Source organism: Scatophagus argus, chromosome 6 (assembly GCF_020382885.2).
Source record: "Scatophagus argus isolate fScaArg1 chromosome 6, fScaArg1.pri, whole genome shotgun sequence".
Lineage (NCBI taxonomy): Eukaryota > Metazoa > Chordata > Actinopteri > Scatophagidae > Scatophagus > Scatophagus argus.
The window spans coordinates 5,152,899-5,175,976 of record NC_058498.1 but is presented as its reverse complement, the minus strand read 5'-3'; the positions used below and the strand labels follow the sequence as shown (position 1 = coordinate 5,175,976).

The 23,078-nt window shown below is 40.4% G+C and overlaps 1 protein-coding gene across 1 annotated transcript in view; it reads right to left on the bottom strand.

Moving 5' to 3' along the window:
- LOC124060514 (collagen alpha-1(XXIV) chain) overlaps positions 1 to 23,078 on the bottom strand; it is an 82,301-nt gene that overhangs the window by 7,581 nt on the left and 51,642 nt on the right. The window contains exons 27-49 of the mRNA XM_046391589.1: positions 22,643 to 22,696; positions 21,970 to 22,023; positions 19,938 to 19,991; positions 19,765 to 19,809; positions 18,734 to 18,778; positions 16,169 to 16,222; positions 15,411 to 15,464; positions 15,232 to 15,285; positions 14,898 to 14,951; positions 13,729 to 13,782; positions 13,285 to 13,392; positions 12,319 to 12,372; positions 11,878 to 11,985; positions 11,034 to 11,087; positions 9,925 to 9,978; positions 9,727 to 9,783; positions 8,691 to 8,744; positions 7,631 to 7,684; positions 6,370 to 6,423; positions 4,905 to 4,958; positions 4,599 to 4,706; positions 765 to 872; positions 367 to 474 (exon numbers count right to left, since the gene is read on the bottom strand). Of these exons, the coding sequence (XP_046247545.1) occupies positions 367 to 474; positions 765 to 872; positions 4,599 to 4,706; positions 4,905 to 4,958; positions 6,370 to 6,423; positions 7,631 to 7,684; positions 8,691 to 8,744; positions 9,727 to 9,783; positions 9,925 to 9,978; positions 11,034 to 11,087; positions 11,878 to 11,985; positions 12,319 to 12,372; positions 13,285 to 13,392; positions 13,729 to 13,782; positions 14,898 to 14,951; positions 15,232 to 15,285; positions 15,411 to 15,464; positions 16,169 to 16,222; positions 18,734 to 18,778; positions 19,765 to 19,809; positions 19,938 to 19,991; positions 21,970 to 22,023; positions 22,643 to 22,696 (1,497 nt within the window). The remainder of the gene's footprint in view (positions 1 to 366; positions 475 to 764; positions 873 to 4,598; positions 4,707 to 4,904; positions 4,959 to 6,369; positions 6,424 to 7,630; positions 7,685 to 8,690; positions 8,745 to 9,726; positions 9,784 to 9,924; positions 9,979 to 11,033; positions 11,088 to 11,877; positions 11,986 to 12,318; positions 12,373 to 13,284; positions 13,393 to 13,728; positions 13,783 to 14,897; positions 14,952 to 15,231; positions 15,286 to 15,410; positions 15,465 to 16,168; positions 16,223 to 18,733; positions 18,779 to 19,764; positions 19,810 to 19,937; positions 19,992 to 21,969; positions 22,024 to 22,642; positions 22,697 to 23,078) is intronic.

The following is a 23,078-nucleotide window of genomic DNA, read 5'->3' as shown; positions in this document are numbered from 1 at the left end:
CCTGGGGATGTTATCAATTTAGACAGATCAGTGTGTATTGTCCTACACTGTTAGGACTCCAAAAGCTAAAAGATATTTCACATGTGAAAGACATGTGAACCATTACACAAAAAGTATAAATCCAAGGATCAAACAGTTACAACTTAAAAGAACAGAAGAAAAGAGTATAACAGAAAACATGCACATCAAAAGGAGGATTTTGTCATGTAATATGCTGTCACATCAATATCTTGTAATACAAGGATGTCTTTGTGGTACTATTCAGATTATTTGGGGAACGGAACTGCTAACCTGGCTTCTCTAACCTTAGAGAAGGTATATGGAAATAAATCTTGCTTTCAATCACAACTGCCTGTTTGTACTCACTGGTTGTCCTTTGGGTCCTGTGTCACCTTTCCTGCCCTGGTCACCTGTGGCTCCCTCCATGCCTTTGATTCCTGAGGCGCCCCTGTCCCCCGGCAGTCCTGGTTCTCCCTGAACCGACAAAGGTCGGGTGTTAAACCAGAATTTGTGTGTCAATCAAGTTGCAGTTTTACATCCAAGCCTGCAAAGAAGCTACAGATTCTAAAACGTGGATGCTTCACACACATCTAAAACAGCAGCACATGCGATCTACACAGTCAGCACAGTCTCGCAAGATTAGCGTCACCAATTCAGTGTATGGTGTTCACCAATGACCAGAAATCCTACTTGGCATCTGTGTGAAATTTTGTCATGATTAGTGTATGAATACATGAGATCATATTGCCATTATGATTTTTTACCTTCTGACCGGGTGGTCCTATTTCTCCAGGTGGTCCAGGAAGTCCAACCTCTCCCCTAAGACCTGGACGTCCAACAAGTCCCTCATTTCCAGCCAAGCCTCTTTGACCCTGAGGACCCAAGAGAACAGATGTGACTGTCAAATAAAAATGTCAGTAGGAGACAATAACATAGAGTACGGTACATAAAGAATATATTAAAAAAACATTTTCCTTCCATCAATTTTTTAAATATTTTAGAAAACTGCATCATTTACATCTTTAATGGTTGGTGTTATGAAGAGGATGCTGAAAGCAGCTGACACTCAAACTTCTGCTGTCAGAATGTCCTTGAATGCACCAACAGGGAAACGTTCTTAGTCAGTGGCAGACCATGTCAAACATAGACAATTTATTGTCAATAAGCTTATTGTTATTAGGTGTAAACATGCTAATCCAGCGTTACGGTCCTAGGAAATCAAAGGAAATCAAACCATAAATATTGATGTCATATGAAAACTGACTGTAATTTTAATAAAGTATTTGTTTGATGATGAATACCTGGTCATAGTCACACTTTATGTATGTGCAGGTCAATGCTATTAAAACACTGCTATTAAAGTTTTGAAATAATTAATGACATTAATTCTATTCTTTTCAATTTTTTCTATTGTTTCTATTTCAATGTTTGCTTCAGTGCATCCAGACACATTTGTAAATGTTGTATAGCCGTAGCTGTAAGTCACGTGCTGAAGTCTGCCCTCCTCTCCTGGTTATAATATTTCTTGAAAGTGTGCTCCCAAAGCCCAAAGTGTACCCAAAAAACTGACTGCCCGCCACTGAGTTGCCTCCTCACACCACAGACCACAGCGGTTTCCTGCTCCATCAGCAGTGCGGTGAGGCAGGAGGGAGTGAGTGATATTAGAATAACAGACCGAGTGGGTCGTCGCCTCTCATATGGCTTCTGTTCCTCGAACGCCATGAGGACAGAGGGTAAAATCAAGGATCAGGTTTGAATTTCACTGTTGTAGGTTTAGTGGGTGGATCCCCAACCTGCAGGTGCTGGGAAGCTCTTGCATAAGAGAAAAGTCACTGTCTATCAGCTTAATAAGATCATTCAGATATTTAGTTAAGTTTGACCCATCCAACCCTCACATGTGGTAAGATTTAATCAGGATCTCTGATTTCTAGCAGTGCATGCAGACACGTACAAACAGATGCTATCATTTAGCCATGGAAGGCGAACACATTAAATTATATCATCATGTCTAGCATTTCACACAGATCCAGTTCAAAACAAAGTATACCGATAGGAATAACCCAATATGCAAATTCAAACCACGTTCTGACTTTCCCAGGTGAAGGACAGTTTTTTGTTTTTTATGTTATTCTTCCTACCTTCTTCCCTGCTGACATGAAATTGCAGGAGAAGAAGTTTGAGTAATGGGGTAGACAGTTTCAAAGTGCAAATTGGATTTATGTGTTATAAAATCTCCTTTGATGCGCAGCAATCCAAACTCATGAAACTTTATTTTCTGCTGAATATGTTATGTAACAAAATCAACACAAAAATGCTGGAAAATAACCTTCTCCAATACAGACCTAAAATGTTTTTGGACAAGCAGAAAGAAGAACTCACTGATTTCACAGTTCTGGGGTTCTTAATCGTCCATATGTAAGTCGAATGTTTTTGCTGCTTGTTAATACAAATTCATTATCAGAGTTTCCTGATGTTATTAAACGAACATGTTTCTCATATTGAATGGCTCACCTAAAAAACACCTATTTTGTATGTGAATTTTAAACAACAGAGATGCTGGCAGAACTTCATCAGTTTGATTGCAGAGGACCATCTCTTCTATAATTCTTTCTTGGTGCCCTCTGCTTTTACACTTTCCAAATAAAGCAGAAATGTCCCAAATTCACATTTTGAGTAAGTCTTTCCCTTTCTCTGTGCAAAAGCATCCAACTGGCAATGTTAACAGAAATAAGTATGAGGCAGATAACGAGGAAAAGAATGAATAAGAAGATAATTCACAGTCATTATGGGAATAATGACTAACAAGGACAAAACGGATGAGGACTATCCCACAGGGACTCTGCAGCCAGCCAGCAGAGGCAGAAGGAAGTCATATTACAGTATCTTTCCCTCTATGGAAGTATGTAGTGCGAAATTGAAAATGGAGTTTTCTGCAGCCCTCTTCCGCTGAGACAGCCCCGAATGCTTTGTAGCAGCAGAAGAGCTCAAGACTACTGATACTGACAGTTGGTTCAAGAAAACCTGTTTTCGCCAGACACGACTAACACATGAGAAAAGGCCACTGTGAATATACATATACAATAATACATATAAAGTATTCCCCCCCCCAACTATAAACTGTGTACGGTAACTTAAGAGGCAGAGAATATGGGACTCACTGTGCTAATGAAAAAACACATCAAATCAGGGAAAAGTGAAAAACATCAGTGGCAGGATTTAGACTTAGTAGACTTTTACACAACATAATGTAAATGAAAGCCATACTGAAAGTACAGGGCTTTCCAACTCCTGCCTGAAAAGACATTCATGCATGAAATCCCATTCCACCCTGGCTGCACACGTATTTGGATAAACCCACTATGTCACCAACCAGAAGAAGCCAATCAAATCAAATAAGGCATTTAATGCACAGTCATATAGTCAATCTCAGCCGCATGTCTCAGTCTTAAAACCAGAGATGGTAACAGCTGGAGGAGAGCTTTGCGGACTCAGATACAGTCAAATAAAATCCTTGCGCTCAGGGGACAATGTGGCACTTAGTTACTGAAGCATGATGGCTGAATAAACTCATTCCACCAGTCCACTTGCTGAAGGTAATATTCATGTAGTATTATTCACTTTGGACTATGTTTAGTCAATCTATAGGAGTGATGAAGACTGAACCTCCTGTATGCTTGTTGAGTGACAGGAGACTTCTATGAAGGCAAGGTCCTTCAAAGGTAAAGATGAGGAGGGAGTATCAGTGACTTCTTAAATCCTTCCAAACCAGAATAAAAGTCTGGTATAGAAGTTTAGCACTAATTACAGTCATGGAAATCTTTCTCTTGAAAGGTCAGTTATGCAAGTGAATCTTTTGACTCCCTCTGTGACCTAAATCTATGGTGCTCAGCAGGAATGTTGTGAGACACAGCTTATAACTATTTTTTTCTGTGTGTGTGTGTGTGTGTGTGTGTGTGTGTGTGTGTGTCAGCCACATCGGCAGCTTTTCAATTTTCAAAATTTCTTGTCCTGACTGATCACCATTGCTGTAAATCACTTGTCATCAGGCATATAGCTCAATCACCTCTGTCATGAGTGACATCAGTGAAACATGCAAGTGAGCTTTGCCTTTACGTAAGTAACAAAAACATGATTGGCTAATAGGACAAACAAAGGCAAATTAAACCTAGTTAGCATTCGCTGTCATGCTAATTGCAAATTGAGATGCTTCACTGGGGAAAATAGCATGAGAAAATAACATGAGAGCAACACCGCTGTCAGAACATTGCTGCGCTCCAGAAAACATTCTGCAGAAACAAGATCAGCAGACCTAGTGGTGCGACGTAAGAATCAATTTTGGGACGTTAATTAATGTTGTACCTTCTGATCATCAGACACTGACAGGATTTAGGAAAAATTAGAAGATGCAGCTACAAAACATTTTTATATCTTTAGTAGCAGACCTTTCAAAAGCAAGACAAATGTGCTAAAAGAAAGAGAAGTCATTTATTTATGTGCTTAGAAGTTCTTTACATTCTTCATTATTATGGAATAAATCACAATTGTTACATCATTAAAACCACATTCAAATATATTCTGATTGGTAAATTGTGCTCTACCTGTCGTCCCTCTTTTCCCGGCAATCCTGGTAAGCCGGTCAGTCCAGGAGGACCATCTGGCCCTGGGTAACCCCTCATACCCGTGAGTCCCAGTATACCAACTGGCCCCTGGAAGATTTCCATGACAGATCACTTGTTAATCAAACTTAGTGACTTGTGATGACTTTTTGTTGAGTTTTGACTTTGTCTATGTGTACATTATGCTTTTATTGTCACCTGCTCATTACATCAATTAATGATGGCATGCAGTTTGTGCTGCTGCCTCTCTCTGAGCCAAAAATTTAGTGGAGATGGTGTGATACTCACTTCAATACCAGGAGATCCACTCAGCCCCCTCGCTCCTTTCTTTCCTGCTGAGCCCTGAACAAACAACACACGAACAGCACAACATATATGGTTATTCTCAAAAACACACATGCTCATATATCTCCCCTGCTTTTTGTGTGGAAAATTTGAAGACCATGTCTAACAGGAGTCTTATGGAGAACCAAAGTTCAGGACTGTTTTCTGTACTTTACCGAGTCCAGACAGCCAAAGAAATATACACAATTGTTAACTGTATATTTAACACTTTAATGGCACTTGGTTAAATCACACTGAGGTGTTGGCATAACATCAACACTGGCAACCTCCAGTGCATACTGTTTTTTTTTTTTTTGTAATAGCACATGTTAGAGTATAACAAAATAAACTTTATAAACCTCCACCAAACCATTATTTTGCCTTTCACATTTGCTTTCCCTGATATGGTAAGTTATATATGAACAGCTCCAATCACCTCAAGGAATGCTTTATTGACACTGTTAATTTGAAACAGAAATGCAACAGATCCAGCATTTCCTGGCAAACTGTTATGTTATTGGTGTGTCTGAACCAATGGGTCTGCATGTTGCACGTGACAACATTGCGCAAATACATGAACAGAAAATTTGAGCTGGTTATATAATCACTCTTATATGCAAGTTATTTCACATATGGAAGGAAGTCAGTGGTATCTGGAAACCTGTGAATGCTTCACTATCAACGTGGAACTCGATCGAGGAGGCTCAAAGTTGTTTCACGGGGGAAACGCGGTTATGTAATCAGAAAGCCTGTGACAAGTTTGAAGTTACAAAAGGGCTACGGAAATGTAATGGTTCAGAAAGGGTTGCTTTACCACAAGTTATCTGCTTTGATGCCAGTCGCCTTAATTTTAGGATGTTTTCTGCAAGATATTCAAGGATGATAAACAAAAAAGCTAAATATCTTTGATGATTGAGTGAAATCATGCATTCAGGGTTCGTTTCTCATTTGTTATCCAAAATCTGTTTCTACCACCTGGTTTCTGATTCCAGGAGATAAACTGAAATTAGTTTTTTCTCCTTTACCAACACAGCTGAGACAAAATCTGCATACCAGCATGCTCATCTGGTAACAGGTGAAAAATTAAAATAGTGCTTTGGCCAAATTTCTGTGGCTGCTCTTTCTTCCTGGCAGCAAACAGAAGGCTTTGATTTTTGATTCAGTGTTCTTTATAAGCCCAACCCTACTGGCATTGGCTGAACAAAGCTGTGCTAATACTTTTATTGGTTTTGTTCAGAGTAAAACCCCTTTTATAAACAAAAATGGCAGCCCTGTAGTAGGAACATTCTGATGCTAACAAAGTCCAACTTATTTGTAGGGAGGAGACCAGGTTTAAGGACTTACCAAACTCTTCACTTGATACACTTTATACTTTGTGGAACAAAGCAGATGTGTGTTTGATTTGCATGCTAATGGGACTGAGACTCACCGGTGGTCCTATCTCTCCTTTTGGACCTGGCTCTCCAGGGGCGCCTGGTGATCCCTGAAGACAAATAAACAATAATACTACGATGTGATACAACCCATACTCCATTTACATTACTGTGAAAATATTTCCATTAAAATTACTATTTTTCCAAGAAAACAACATCAGATTTGGAGACAAATTTGAAATTCCATTGTGGAATGACACATGGATGCACAATACTGAAAAAACAAAACAAAACACTGTATACATATTGGGATAAGAAAAAATACATGAATTTCACCAGATACATACAGCCTGTTATTCATGTACAGACAGACAGCTGTTCCACCAGTTCCATCAATGTTAAATGTATGCTTAATCCGCATGGTGGAAGGCAAACAGGCTTAAATGATAAACAGACTTTGCTTGTAAATTAGTCATGGAAAATGAGAACCTTGCAAGTTTTCCTTTTGTATCAAGCAGGAAAAAAAATAAAAAAAATTGTAGCATGACGTGTTTGAGTTAATTCGCCTCACTTGACGTTGCGTGTCCTGCAATGTGACTATTGCACATGGGGACATTGCAAGGTCGATGCTGAAGGTCTAGAATGAACCTTGTCTACACCGTGTGTTAATTTTGAGTCTGTCGATTTTGCACATGAGGCCAAAATGTCTATTTCAGTACGAAGGATAGCTTGTAGTCAAAATCCCACTCGAAGCAGATTTACAAGCAACAGTTCACTCCAACTGCTCATTCTACTCTACTCTAAGAAGGGTGAAGTTTCTTCTCCTAAACAATTGAGGAAGCTGGGGATGTTTTAAAGTGTATAAGAAAAGCTGTCTAAAAAAAAGTTGTAATTCATGGGTGAAAATATTATCCTTCCACATTTCTACAGTTTGGGATCTTAGTAGAAGCTGTACGGACACATGACATGACTTGACATTTAAAGTCTCCCCGTTCTACTTCGCCTGACTTTCCATCTGCATGGGGTAGAGTAGATAATAAGATGAAAATTTCTTTTTAGGTTGTATTGTTCCTTTAAGGGGATAAACCTTTCTGATTTAAATTACTCTATGTCCTACTCCTGTGTCACCTGTAAGCAAAACATATTTTGCACACTACTGTTGAGGTTGTTTTCCTCTTTCCAACACTTTGAATCTTCTTTACATCACTTACATCACAGTATGATAATTTCAATACACATACCTAAAACACGGAAAAGGGCATATTTTACTATACAGTATCATTGTAGCTACTGTACCACAGACATTTGCTGACTTACCGGTGGGCCTTGTGGTCCAACAGCCCCACGAGGTCCAATAGTACCAACATGGCCCTGAAACAAATAAATGGGATTTAGAATTTTTCTCTCCGATTGTTCATCTTACTAAGTGCTGAGATGACTATGAGACCTAAATAAGTACATATCATTCTCCCATTCTATTCTTATGGGCCCAGGGTAATGTTATGTTTATTCTCATGTGTACAAGCTCCACAGCATCAAAACAATATACAGTAGATTAATGTTTGTACCCCATTCACACAGGTGAACAGGTTTTATAAATTCTGCAGTTTAAAGATTTGCAACAAAAGCCAAGAGTGATCTATTAGGGTGTTCAACAGAAGTCCGTGGAATGATGACACAACTGCCAGAATAAATATTAGTTGTTATGACTCTGAACCCAGGTTGTGTTGGAAATATGTCAAGAATTATCTCTGGTGATTCCTTGCAGGACTTCACTTTATAACAGTTACACAACTGTTACCCAACAGTCTGAGAGACAGTACTTAATGACTAAAATGTGTCCTGCACACAGTGCATTAAAAGTGCCTCTAATGTCATCCTGCACGCATCCAGCAGCACATAGTCTCTCTGCATTAGACCCTGAAACAGGGTCCTCAGAGGGTCTGGGACAATTCTTACATTTTTGAAAAACAATGAAAACAACGATCAAATGATTAGCCATTTCACAGTTTTCTGTTTGTCTTCTCATAATATTAGAATCAATGAAAACAGGGATAAAGAATACCTTGATAAAAGGACGTGGTAACACATCAAACACATCGTTATGATCAGCTACACTAAATTGTTTTTGCATTTGCCTCTGAGAGAGTGTGTATGTGTGTGTACTTTTTGAGAGGAAAAAATCTGAGCCTGAAAGGCATGAAGTGACAAAAACAACAGATTTCCCCAGTCATGCTGTTGGTAATCCTCTCCAGCATGTGTGGCCTACCCTAAACTGAGCAGAGTGCTGAGCAACTGAACGCCACAGTATGAACAACAAGCACGCTGAGTGGTGACTGTGTGATATGTTTGATGTTGATTTAATGATTTTGTCAACCTGATATCCTTCATCCCCAGGCTCTCCACGCTCTCCCCGCTCTCCTGGGGGACCCTGTGTAGACGTAAAAGCACAAATATGAACACACAAACTGTGTATCCACACATTCGTTTATACTCACAAAGCTTGAACTGAGCTGCTCAGCTACTTAAACACTAAGCCACTTCTTAAGCCAGCACACATGAAACATATTCTTTGGATGTGACCTTTTAGTCTGCATCTTAACTGGAGTCAAATGGAAAGTTAATTTCACCTTGAACTTTCCTTTCAGACTCTGTTGGGGCTGTGGAAAGACAGAGTCTACCATTGTACTACTCACGATACATATTGCAATACAGTGCCAACTTGATTATCCAGTGCTACTCATATGGGAGCCCGCTATTTATACCTGCATCGAGTAATCCTGATTGTTCATGCTATGTAGGCCCGTCTCAGTGGTCACGTCCAGTGCTGGCAAATGTGTCTCAAGCTGCATAAGAATCATGGTATTGTGAGCTTTCTAAAGCTGCCAAGCCTCGTAGATATGTCCTGATCCTCTTTAGATATCAGTGTAAGTATGACTTCGTTTACTCGGGTGCAGAATCTTAGAGGCAACTCGACAAATTCAAAATAATGAAGCCTGTTTCACTTCTAACAATGAAACATTTGTGCTGATCACAGTGTTATGGTGAGACCTCTATTGTTATTACATCTCAATACAGGAAGAGAAACAAAGCTTAGCTTAAGCTTCACTGTGATGTGTAAAACTCCTTGTCAAACATTTAATTCTACACATGCTCAGCCCACGATGAAAAGAAAAGAGCCGAGCCACACAGGCTGATAATCGGGGTTCATAAGCATGACAGGTTTAAGAACAGAAACTCTGACACATTACTGTCAGTCCAGTGGAACAAAAATGAATGAATGTTAAAATCAGGAGTTGATCAGGTTTAGCTTTTACTTCCAGAGTCAAGCTAGTGTTTAAAGGACTTGGAACTAAACAGAGCGAGGAGTCTTAGGGATCAGAAAGGAGAGTTTAAAGGAAAGCAAGACCTACTGGTTCACCTAAGGGCCCTGGTGGTCCTGGGGTCTTATTGTCCTCGCCTGGATAACCCTGGAATTTAGCAAACACACACAATCACACATGCAGACACAAGATTTTGCAGCAATTCAATACACTGTAGTGCGTTAAACCTAAAACCCCCAAAAACCTCGTATAATTACATTTCAAACACTAGTTCAGGTATCATATTACCTTTTCACCTTTAGGCCCTGGTGGTCCAATGGGCCCAGGCTTGCCAGGGTGACCCTGAAAAAAGAAAGCTAATTATTGTACCTAGTGAAGCAGCCATACTTCTACTGGCTACGGCATGTTCCCCGGAGAAACATGAGTTCTGCTGTCAGCATATTAATCAGAGCTGTTTTATATAAACACAGTTCTTTGTACAGAGGCTCTTCCATTCTGTCACTTAAGGATTTGCGTTTTGGCACAGACTTAGAAATCACTCAGCAACCTGAGTCAAGTGTGAATGAGTCCGAGGGCCTTCAAACACACTCACACACATGCAGCTTCACAAAAAAGGGACTCGGTGAACTTAAGGTGCCCTGGTTGAGTTATGCAACCGAAACCCACTGATGCTGGCACTGGCCAGGCTGTGTGGTTGCCTAGCAAAATGAGGTTATAGACTTCAACATGTTCAACTGCCCCTCTTGTTCTTGCTCTGCTAATTATTTGTTTAGTGGGTTTTTTCTATGGTACTTTGAGTTCATTGGATAATTAGCGGTAAAAAGTAGTGAGAAATGTTAAAGATGAAGATTAAAGATTCATTTCAGCTACACTGATTTAACCAGATGACGGCTCCTCGCTGAAAGGCAGCCCTGTTTTGGCCACAATAAACAAGAAGACTGTTTTTCTGTGAGTGCCGGAATTGTGTTTTGTTAGGGATGATGTCCTCCATTACACTCAACTCATGTCTTCAGCACCTGTGAGGCTTACGGCAAAAGTCTACCACGGAAGTGAGCTAGCTAGACTGAAACTAAATTCATCAGCTATGTTGAGTTCAGATCTGTATCTGAAGCATGCATGTTCCTTGAAGCAGGATTAGATTGAATGGATAAACCTGAAACAGCTACTTTTTACATCAGATGTTGTTGATTTCATGAGTATTTTTATACCAAAAGTTATCTCAATAACCTAGCAAACCTACTTTGCAAGACTCCAATAGCGTGCAGAACCAACTCAGTACAGTCAGGGTTTTCTTGACCATCAATACAGTAATCCATCATTTTTGCATGGGTAAAGATATGTTTGCATATGTTGTGTATGCATGTCAGTTGGTTCTCATAAAAACAGGAGAAACTCACTGTGTATCCTGCCAGTCCTGGTTGTCCTTCTAAACCCATGACTCCAGGCCGACCCTGGAAGCAATGCGGAAAATACATACAAAGTAAGAGTGAATCAGTGTTGTTTGTTTTGCTTTTCTGGTTCAGCTAAATATAAGCCTGGCCTCAAACCAACCCACATGCAGACTGAAAACCATGACCCCAGTTGTTTTATGATGGGATATAAATCTTTTCTCCACAGCTATCACAACACGGTTTTCGTGGTTCTGCTGTAAAAGGAGCAGCTTTTCTCTGTAAAGAAGAAAAGAGTGGACGTCTTCCTCTTGACTTTTTTCCTGTCTTTTCTTGCTCTTTCTCTCAGGCTTTGACTAAAAAGGGCATCTGACGCTTTGTCCTTAGAGTTTGAACACTCAAGAAACAAAACAACAACAAACTGTTAGAAACCTCCGAACCGGAATTTACAAAATGAGAGACTTGTTAGCGTGCAATTAATTTATATTGCAGAGTAACAGTGATGTCACCTAGACGATCCAGGAGTCTCAGACAGACTCGACAAAGCTGCCCACATTTTATTTCGTTAAAGTCTTCACTAACAAACACGTACACATCTTGTCCTGCACCTCAGCTTGTTGAACAAGTGCTCAGCTGCAACACATTAAATCGCTGTGATGCTTATTCTACAGCAGCACAGACAACACACTGTCTGCCAATCATATATAAGCTACAGTGTGTTTAGTTTGTCTGCAGCTTGTCTGAAATTTCTTTCTCATAATAATAATAATCATAGTCATAAAAGAATTAACAATACATTAAAAATAAATGTTCATTATTTTTAACTACAGAAAGGTAAAGAACAGGGACTAACCGGTGTGCCTCGAGTTCCTCTGGCGCCTTTCAGCCCTGGCTCGCCTGGCTGGCCGGCGTCTCCTCGTGTGCCAACCTCACCAACAGGTCCTGGAGCACCTTTCTCTCCCTGGAAAGAGTCAGCATGTCATCGGGGATGAGAACTAGCAACACCAACAAAAAGCCAGCATCTATTTTGTTGGATTGTCCTCCAGCAACAAAATAAATTCATATTAGCTTTAGAGGTCACTCGTTTCAATTTCTGGCTGCAGTTACATGTTTTCTTCCTCAGTAATTAAAGTAAACAACTTAACATCTGACATGAAGGAGATTTGCAGAAACAAGATGACTAAGTAGTTCTGTGGAACATCACAGAGCCTTGGACTGTGCTCTCAAGCTTCACTCCATTTCATTCCAGGGAAACATCATTTACAGGAAAAGTGGTGGTGAATGAGGTTCTTACCTTCTTGCCGTGCCGTCCTCTGTTACCTGGGGACCCAATTTTTCCTTCTGGCCCCTGCAACAGGATTAAATGATTACCACACACACTAAAATCTGATTAATAATAACTGATAACTACAACTGTAAAAACAACCCAGTTATTTGCTTAGAATTTGTGACATTAACTAACATTGTATTTTGGATCTTGTCTCTTTGTTGCCTACTGGTTTGTCCATCTGATGACCTATAAACACCAGCCTGATGATCCTGACACCACAGCATTTTTATCTCACTTTATCAGTAGGCAATTTTCTGTGGAGAGATTACTTGTCCACAATGTTGCTCAGAAATTTTGCCAGGTTTGTCAGCTTGTGTTTTTTGTAAACTGGGTGATGGAGCTTTCCCACAGAGTTTCGTGAATGTGTCCTGAAGCTTCCTTACTTCCTTCCTGACATTTGTGACCTTCTAACCCCTCAAACCACGCAGCTGAATCTGAATGTGCATCTGAAAATAAACAAACGCTTAGACACCATACTGTGTTTAACATCCACAGTCAATGACATGGTGTCTCTTCAGTAGCAAAAAGTCTTTGTTAAAGAGAAGGCTGACCCCTACTGGGTTACAAGGGCAGTATTTGGTTAAGAACACTTTCGCAATGTGCTCCAAGAGTTGCAGGTATTTCATCTTCACAAGGTGTGGTTTGTTTTTGCTTTATCGCAGAGAAATACTCATGCATATGATCCATCTGTCTTTTCCCATTACTCTCATAAATAGTCACAATGAAAAACTCGGGGAACCAGTTCTGAGTTCAGGTCTGAACTCCTGAACTTTTATTCAGATCTAGGTTTTAGTTAAACTAAATGCAAGCCTGTCTCTTCTGAGAATCAGAGTGTCAACGTAGGCATTAATTTGTCTACTACCCCCACTACCATTTAAATGTTGTTTTATTAAAATTGTTGTATCTGGCAGTTTGAAAAAATAAACTTACACGAAAGCCCTGTTTCCCAGGCTCTCCAGGTGGTCCTGGTGGCCCAGAGTCCCCTTCGGCCCCTTTGTCCCCCGGCTCTCCGACTGGCCCACGCTCACCAGGCTCCCCCTGAGAGTGTGGCAGACACAGCAAATGAGAGGCAGAGAACACAGTGAGAGAGAGTTCAGTTATAATCTCCTAAGTTTCATATTACTGACCGAGAAAGGTCAGCAGGTGGGACAACCTGTGCAGTTCGAGGCTGACAAAAGGCTTTAAAGGAATGCCCGCAATTACAGTACTTGGTGTACAGTAGTAATATTCAGTATAGGACTTGAGTTAACTTTTAAAAATGAACCATTCTCTTCTTCACATGACAGCTATTATTGTTGTCCTAAGCAGAATCCCACAAGAAACAAATCCATAACTCGGTTTGGGAGTGAAATTAACAAAACTTTTCATGTTTACCTTGGCTCCATCTTTGCCTTGAGGGCCGTCTTCACCAGGGGGACCAGGAGGACCCTACAAACACATCACCATTTACAAGAAAACCTGCTTAAGGTTGTAAGTGACAAATCAACAGGAAGGGCACTCTGCTTCTCCTCAAAGTCAGCTTTGTGAAAAGAACTTTTGTGATGGTTGACTTTTTGATGCTCTGTTCTGACATTTCAGCCTCAAACCCCAATTCAGTGTAGGTAAAAGGTATTAATTTTAATGAGCTCACACTGAAACATTACATTTAAAAAGACAGACAGCAACCTGTCTCGCCAAAAACAATTTCCTGGTTACTTAGAGTTAAGACGTCAACACCAGCCTGACAAGCAGTCTTTCACTGCCCCCTCTGGATGAAACTTTCAAGGCTGTTTCATGTCGGCCCACAGCCAGCATTACTGATGGGTGTGGCTGGGTGTGGTCAGAGACGGGCCGTCATGTCACACCTGTACATGCCTCCATCAAGGTGAGAAGGCTTTTAGGCAATAGATTATTAGAAAGGCAAGTGCAACAAGTTATGATTCAGAGATGGATACAAGATAGTACGTAAAAAAGAGAAATGACTCAACCGTCTCAGCTAGGGTTAGGGCCAAATGACCAATTGTCATAACCTCCTGAAGAAACGATGACGAATCATGATGATCTAAGTTTCTGTGCCGAAAGATGGATTTAGAAAATCTCTACTGCAATCACAATTTCAGTGACTAATAAACAAAACAAGAGCCTGTCCTTGGACAAGTCATACTAAGGAGATAGGAACTTAGATTTCTTTGGTCCAACTGTCAAACAAACCGACAGTCAGATAATTGAGAAAATTCCTACGCAGACTTTCTCAGACGTCATGTCATTTTTTAAATCCCCCTTCATCCATTAAGATTATGTAACCAAAAAAAAAAAAAAAAGTGCTGCGGATCTGATGTTTAAGTGACCTTGCTGAAGAATGATGACAAAGAAGACAAAAAGATGTGAGACAAGCAGACCAAATTTCTGGTCCATCAGACAAAAATAATTCCATCACTCTGCTTTGTTCAGGCTGAGGGATTAGCCACCGTCGTCAAAGTGATGGGGGAGCAAATCAGCGACCGCGATGGATTTTCCCAAACACAAGGAAGGAAGGGATTAGCGGGCTGTTTGCAGTCACTCACTCTCATTCCCTCCTGTCCCTGCTCCCCTTCAGCTCCTGGAGGCCCAACAGCACCCTGCAGGGACACAAAACACAACACAGTGCTGTCTGGAGGTCAAAACACACCTACACGTGCATGCAAGCTCCTGCTCCCACATTAACCACCGACGAGTGAAGCCGAGGCGGTGTTACACTTGACAATCAGCTGTTCCGCCCCAGGCCACACTTATGTTGTGTACAAATTGGCTGAGCAAGTTCATGGCTTTTCACATTGCTGGAGGGTGGCGGGGACTGAAGCTCCACATGACAAATGATTTCTGACACGAAAAAAAAGGAAAATAAAAGGCATTGCTGACCTTTAACCCCGGCTCTCCGATGGCACCCAGCTCACCCTCTGCACCAGGCACACCCTACAGAGAAATGAAGGGCATGAGTCATGGTTAATTTGTGTTATACGCATAGGAAAGTCTACTGTAAAATCCAAAACCTTCAATAATAAATCAATAAAGAGTTATGAATATGTAATGAAAAGTACTTCAGGCCCTTGCTCTCCGTCTGGTCCAGCCTCTCCAGGAGGTCCTCTGTGTCCCTGCAAAAATAACAACCATCATGAGAAGTTTCAAGGACACTTTGTAATAATGCAGTGATAGATCAGATTTAGTAGGTACATTGAATCAGGGGATAAAACAACATAACAAAACAACATAATTTAATTTAACATAAAATAACTCGAGTGAATGATAGCAAAACAAACCCATGAAGTTAAATGTTTAAGTCTGTAGAGTAAGGAAAGCTGAGAGCTGGGAACACTAAAACTGAAGACCAGCCAAAGGCAAGCTGAGGCCCATAACATAAACTGTTAATTGTTAATAAAATCTCCTGCTCTAATAAAAACTTGTATCTGATTGAGTGATATTTCTGATATCCCTCAGGGGTCGACATATTTCCTAGGAAAAAATTAAGAACCTGAAAAATAATCCTACAAGAGAGGTATGGAGCTTTAAGGTGCGGTAAACACAGAGAGAGACAGCTATAAACAAAGACAAATCTCAGTAACTCATTTTTCCCACATCAAACAGGTCAGATTCCCATAATGAGCAACATCAGAGCTTCTGAAGTGTTTCTTCGATAATTACAACCCTGGCAGCTTCCTCTTTCCTCTTCTTCTTTCTCAAGAAACTTTTGTCAGGGATAATGAATGTGCGGATATTAACTCCCACAGTCATCATAGCCATCACACACAGTTTTGTGTCTCCTGAAACAACCACATCAGTCAGAGGACAGCATACTTACTGGTTCACCGTGGGGTCCTCTCTCCCCAGGGCTGCCTGGAATTCCTGGTTTACCCTGGAAACAAATGAGCTCAGTGTGACTTCAGCCATTCAAGTGCGTAGAAAACAAGCATGAGAAAACTTTGCTTTGGTCACAGTGTGTGTGTGTGTGTGTTTTACCCTCCCCCCCATCCCTTGTCACCATCATTATCAACGTAACCACAAACATAATGACTGAGAATAACATTTCAGTGCTGCCTAATGCCTAGAAAGACACGAGGCAGAAACTCTTTGATTCGACACAAATGGATTGGCTTTCCTACAACTTCAGATCTCCTTGTCGGAGCCCAGATATTGCGCTGCCAAGTTTAGACGAGACGCCCTAATTAAAAACAGGGTCCCATCCACCATTGACAGAGGGTATTATTTTCCTAGAGAAAGCTGGTTGTTCCATGCAAAACGGGAACAACTGTCAAAAACGAGAGCCTAAGACTGAATAAGAAACAAACAGACTGATGGAAACTACAGTTTAATACAACTCGGGACAACAACCACAAACACTGACAACTGCATGATTTTTCCCATTGACACAATTACTAAGTGATCTCGGGACACAAGTGCTCAATGATTTTTAATCATAGAACATAGAAATTGAGTTATTCATTATGGACTTTGTGAGGGAGATCTTGCGAGACAGAAGGTGGCGCTCTGAGTCTGGAGGTGGACCACCCACCCCATCAGCAGCCAGAGATGCAATTTTTAGAGCCGATACAACCGGTTTGTCAAAGCCGTGAGGACGATGAAAGCGTTCTGAGGACGGATGAATGTTCTTCATTTAACATCGAGCAGCGAAAATAAATGAACTGTATATCTCATTAATAACATTTCTACCAGAGAAAGAGAGTCAAAGCTACTGTTACTAGAAACAACATTTTGTTAATTTGAAGTGAAGGTCAAAGCACACGGTGACCTGTGACTGAAAGCGCAGTTTGAAAGTCACTGCAGCCTCATCTAATTCAGCAGACCTCAACATGTGCGTGTTCTTGTGTCCACAGGTGCGACTGAATCTATGTGTGTGGGTGTGCAGATGGTTGCATCTGCCCGCACATGTCCGTGTGTGTCCGGTCAGAATAATTGCAAACAACCCTCAAACGCCATGTGTTAAGCCACAACGTGATTGGAGAAAGTGGAAAGCAGCTCAGTGGAAAACAAGATGAGCCAACCAACTGAGTCCAGCACCGACTATGCAAGCAGGTGATGAAGCTTTGCTCTGACTGCCAACCATCCTTTGAAAGTCCTGCCATAAACAGATGAAACAAACTGCGCTGTGGGAAACATACTGCGGATATAATGATAATCACTGAACCGTGAGCCAGCCCACATGGATCTGCTTATGAATCTGTTTTTGTTTACATGTATCTACCATCTGTGGACTTCAGTTATTTTATCAATTATTTTAAGTTCAAAACCACCAAGAGTCTTTGTGGCAATAAAACGCGACACCACAATGAGCATCTCTGTGTGTCCCACATTAGCTGCTGAAAAAAAACAAATTTTTTCTTCAGGATGCATTAAAAATTGTTGGTTCTAATTTGCTTTTTCTTCAGACCTTTTCATATTCTGAAATATACTGAAAGCTGCCAGACTCAAATATCCAAAGCCTGTGGAAATCAAATCAAATTTATTTTCAGAAGCAAAACATCAAAACACACACTATTGACAAAGACTGTTTAAAAGATACAATTGAAAATGAGCTATTATTGCAGTATTTTTTAAAGGTAATTTTTTTAGAGAGAGATGTACAGTATATCAATATACATATTTTCAGTACAGAAGCAGGAAATATGGAAGCCATGAGAAGCATGTCAAAAAGAAGGTCTGGTGACTCATTGAAAAGAAGTGAAAAAAATTTTTGTATTAGATTTTCACAGTCACTTCTTTCATCTGTAAAAGCAGTCAGGTGACCTTTTTGTGAGAATCATTTTTCTAAGTCAGAAACAGACACAAAAATTTTTGGTTAGGATAATTTTTTTTGTACAACATGGGGTAGCGGCGCACGTCACCCTCTTGTGGTCAAAACAAGTATTACAAAATCAAATCTTTTTTTTTCACCTGTTTTCATAAAGTAACATAGAAAAATGATCCCAGCAAAACCTTTTTTATTGCCTGTCCTTAAGTCACAAATGTAAGAGAAAAAAAAATCACTCTCTTGCCTCTCAGGGCTTCCATAAGGAAATGATGCAGCTCAGTTTCAGTAATGTTGGTATGCTGTGTAAGTCATTAAAAATTGATGTTTGTGCTGCATGCTGAACAAACAGCACCCACACACACCAGATGAGTAAGAGGAATACACGCACATGCGTTTGATTATGAGCCTGGAAACAACTTCCTCTTGGGTGACTTTACTGGCACACACTCCAAGTTATAATTAAATATATTACAGGTGAGAAGAGGATGTGGAAACATTTTACAAGTCTGTGTTGTCTGCTGCAGCCACAGTGATGCCTCTTGCTAAAGTAAAAAGGATAATTAGAGCCTTGAAAGAAAAATTCAGTAGAAAAATAACTACAAGGTAAACAATACTTACAGGCTTCCCAGGAGGGCCTCTCTCTCCTGGATTGCCAGCTTTGCCCTTAAAACAGAAAATGTTTAATATTTTCAATCAATGGATTTTCATTCATTTTGAGAACAATAACAGCAACACATTTAATTTCCATGTCTAGCTAGCAGCATTATCAGTGTCTTTGTGAATTTATTAGCTTCTTCATTAGACACTTCAAATTTCAAGTTTTGGAGAATTTCTCTCAGTTGAATAAAAAAACACATGAGTGAAGCTAATATATAACTAAATATATAACTAACAATCCACTTTACCGGACAACAACTTCTGACACACAGCGACTGTTATGAAAGTAATTTTAGCATTACTTCTACATCAGTGATGATGTTAGTTACAAATATAATTTCCCATTAACTACATTCAGAGCAGATGAACCTGGGGTGGCGTCACATACAGACAAAAGCACACACACGCATTCACATGACAAGCCCACACCAATAAAGTCTGTGCTGAGGCTGTTGGAAAAAAAAAGAAGATGGCTCCTAAAACGCAGGCTCGTGTGAAGCAGGATTTTGCTTCCCTCACTAGATCAGTTCAAAACAAAGTTTACGTTCATCCTGCTGCTCCTCAGGTGTCCTGACTACAAGCTGGCAGCTGCATTAGGGTACAATCTGATACACGAGAAGGCAAAGGCCCAATCTGCAACTAAATACTAAAGTTTTATAGAGACCTGCAGGTTAAACTACATGAGGTGAATGTTCATCTTCAAAAGAGATGCGTGTGTTAGCTGAAATGCTTCGACATGATGCCAGGGATTATTCTTGGCTTTGGATGAATGATGTTACACGTAAATTGCTCTTCTCATTTCTTAAGAGCCTGAGGCTTTCATCCACCAACGTGGTGGACATTTAAAATAACACAACCTTTCAGCGGGTACCTTTTAAGTTTAGGTATCGGGTATAAAGTTTGTTACATGTTATCTACTGAAGTTTGCTCTTTTCCAAATGAGCACAAAGACACATTAATTGTAAAGACATATGAATTCAGAGACTACTTACTATGAATCCTGGCTCTCCTTTTTGTCCGATGTCACCTCTTTCACCCTGTGAGAAAAAAGACGCATCTTAGGAAAGTCATTAGAATAAAAAATCAATCAGGAGGAAGGACATGTTTCATGCAAAAGTAGCCAAATATATCTGTCTCGTCTTCACATGCAGGTGTACATGTTTACCTTGGTGCCCTCAGGGCCTGATTCTCCCAGTGGGCCCTCTGGACCCTGGGGCCCCTATGCGACAGCAACATGAAAAACACCTTTGAACACCACTTAACAAAGAATCAGCAGTGCAGGAATACATTCAGGGTCAAAGCATCATACACAAGCTGATATATGTACAGTTAACATAAGCAACAATAAAGTCATCAGCCTGTATTGTTCATCTACTTGGGGGGTTTTCCACCCTGATGTTGCAGCCTGCCACTCCCACAAACATTCCAGGGGTTTCCAGGCTTTGAAGCACCACCACACAGGTAGGGGGACAGATAAAGATCTGTAAATGCATCCCAAAACCCCTTTCTCTTCTGTCCACGCTCTGAGGAATTTTCCAAAACGTTTTCACCCTATCAGTTGTTTCCATCCTGCCTCCACTCTTTTACTTCTCTACCTGCTCCCATTTCGCCTCTGGTCAGACTCCAATCCCTCTCAGGTCACTCTGCCCTCTTTAAGTTCCCAAAGTTGTTCCTTCCTGTGGGTCACCTCTCTCTCCAATCTGGCTTTCACTGTGGAGATTATTTCAGCTAACTTTTAGAGGTGACCATAGCTACTGTAACTTGTCAGTGAATTAAAATGACTTCTCTACAAGTGAAAACACAAACAGGGAAAAGAAATCGGAGATAGACAGATTACATATGTGGGAACTAACCCATAAATCAGAGGGTCAGGAGTACCTGTTTTCCCACGATAAGGGCTCACTTTAGAACAAGTGCAGGTTTTGTGCCAACTAGGGCAGGTGCACACCAGACAACTCAGCTGCATGATAGGATCTGTTTTTTATAGCTCGGAGGGTAAAGTGATAAGAATGAGTAATAAGCAGTGTGGAAGCTAACTTTTGGTTCTTTTACGTTGGATACTGAGGTTCTGAGATTTGTTATCTTAGAGTTTAGAAGTATGCATTTTTTATTTCTGACACCTCTTACAAAACAATCAGCTAGAAGTGAAATATGAGTTCATGAGTCTTCAGATTATTTGCTTCCACTACCTTCAGTGGTTCCAGTACCTCAGCAAGACAGGAAATACATGTGACACTGACACGTATATGGATTACGGTAAACAACACAAGAGTTGGCATGTTAAGTGCTGCCATATGTTTTCCTTGGCAGCATGTTCAACTGGAGGAGAACAAGTGACCAGATGATAAAAGGAAGTGAAGTACAGATGAATGGAGAAGCGTGAGCAGTAGTGTGGTAGTTCTTCTATAATTTCTTGTCCATTTTCTTGCATTACCTCAAGCGATCACAATATCTGGCTAACATGAAGTCGACATAATCCTTACTGGAAAAGTAGGTAACGCATGTCAACAGTCAAGTTCACAGATGTGCAAAAATATTATCTAAGAAGGTAACAGTTCATCTACATATTAATTCACTGAAAATAATATTCATAGCTGTAGGTGCATTTTTACTTGCAACACATGTTTTGGCCGCTTTTCAGGAACTACACTAGTGAATACAATAGTGTCACTGAGATTAAAAAACAAAAATTTGGATTGGCTATTTGAAACCCAGAAAATAGGGTTACCTACCCTTCATTCTGTATTTTTAAACTACTGATTTTCTATCTTATTTTAGAGTGTTTTTTTTTACTATATTCAAGTGAAAATCCAATCCAATTAAATTTTTTGCTTAGTTGCAATTCATAAATACTATCTTGCCTGCACAATGGAAGGTGTCATTCCCTTCTCAGCCACACGGTGTCTCACCAGTATTACCACAAAGCTTCCATTTCACATCGCCGCAATGTCTACCAACATGAGATCCATGGGGCCTTGGAAACACTTATAAAAGCACCTATAAAGAAGCTAGGGCCAAGTGGAAGGATAAACACATATCTTTAAATTGCTTTAACCTCTGCTTTACAAGAATAAAGCTGTGATGTAAAACAGACAACCAAGAGTCTGGTAAGTGAAGTTTTTTTATGGTCAGGCTCACATACATGACATACAAGAGACTAGTGCAACTAACATCCCAAAGGTAAAGGCAGTGCTTACCCTCCTACCCTTCGGCCCAGCAATGCCCGAACTGCCCCTCTGCCCCTGTGGACCCTGTGGAAAAAGACAGACACAAGATGGAAGGCTGAGAGAGCAATGATTGGGAAACTGCAGTGTAAAAGTGTAAAATAAAGTCAGAATATTTACAGGGCAAAACTTCTCCATGCAGCTTTCAACTCACATCAACACCAGTCATGTGAACATAATGGATGTACTGCAAAGGCTTCAACAGAACTACTGAACAGTCAGCCAGTTAGGACATACTGTTTACATGGGTCGAGACTAAACTGTGGGAAACAGGAAAACTGCTTATCAAATCGCCTCTTTAAATTTTATGTGTTTACAAAAACTCAGTTTAAGAGTACAAGTTAATCTTGCTATTTAGGCATTTATAAGCCCCAGCCAAGAAGATGAGAGTCAGTGCATCAAGGCGCCTCAGTCCGTTAAGTACTAATGTGCCTATGAATCAGTCCAAAATGCAGAGGGATTAAAAGAAAAGACAAAAAACAAATAAATGAAAAACAGTGTGCATATACCGTCACACATCTTGCACACGTTTGCAATTCATCTCTTTAATCAATGGAGGTTTGCAGATTTATGTGTAGACATCATTCAAGGAATACAAAGAATCACAATTTGGGATTGCATAGTGGGGACAGGGTTTGATACTTACAGGTGCACCCTGCATGCCGATGTCCCCTGGACTTCCTGGCAGCCCTGGATAGCCCTTACACCAAAACAGAAAGAACAAATAGTACAGAAAGACAGGCAATAAACCATGTCACTGTTTTAATGGACTTTAACGATGACTTGTGTGGAGCAACAGCACGGCAGCAGCACAAGACTGCGCAGTAAAAGGTGGTTACATCTGTTACTGGAAAGGATTAGGACTTGTTCCTTAGAATCCTGTTTCATATTAAGTTGTCTCTGAATGTGCTCCAGACTGTGTGCTGTGGTTCTCTCCACAGCTCATTTTGTAATGATCGATCAAGGAATCATAACACAATAACAAAGACAAAAGTGGCAGAGGTTGGCCAGGAGACGCTAATCACTGAACACAAACCAAACTTTTTGAGACTGTTGTTGTAATCTGCGGTGAAACAGCCCAA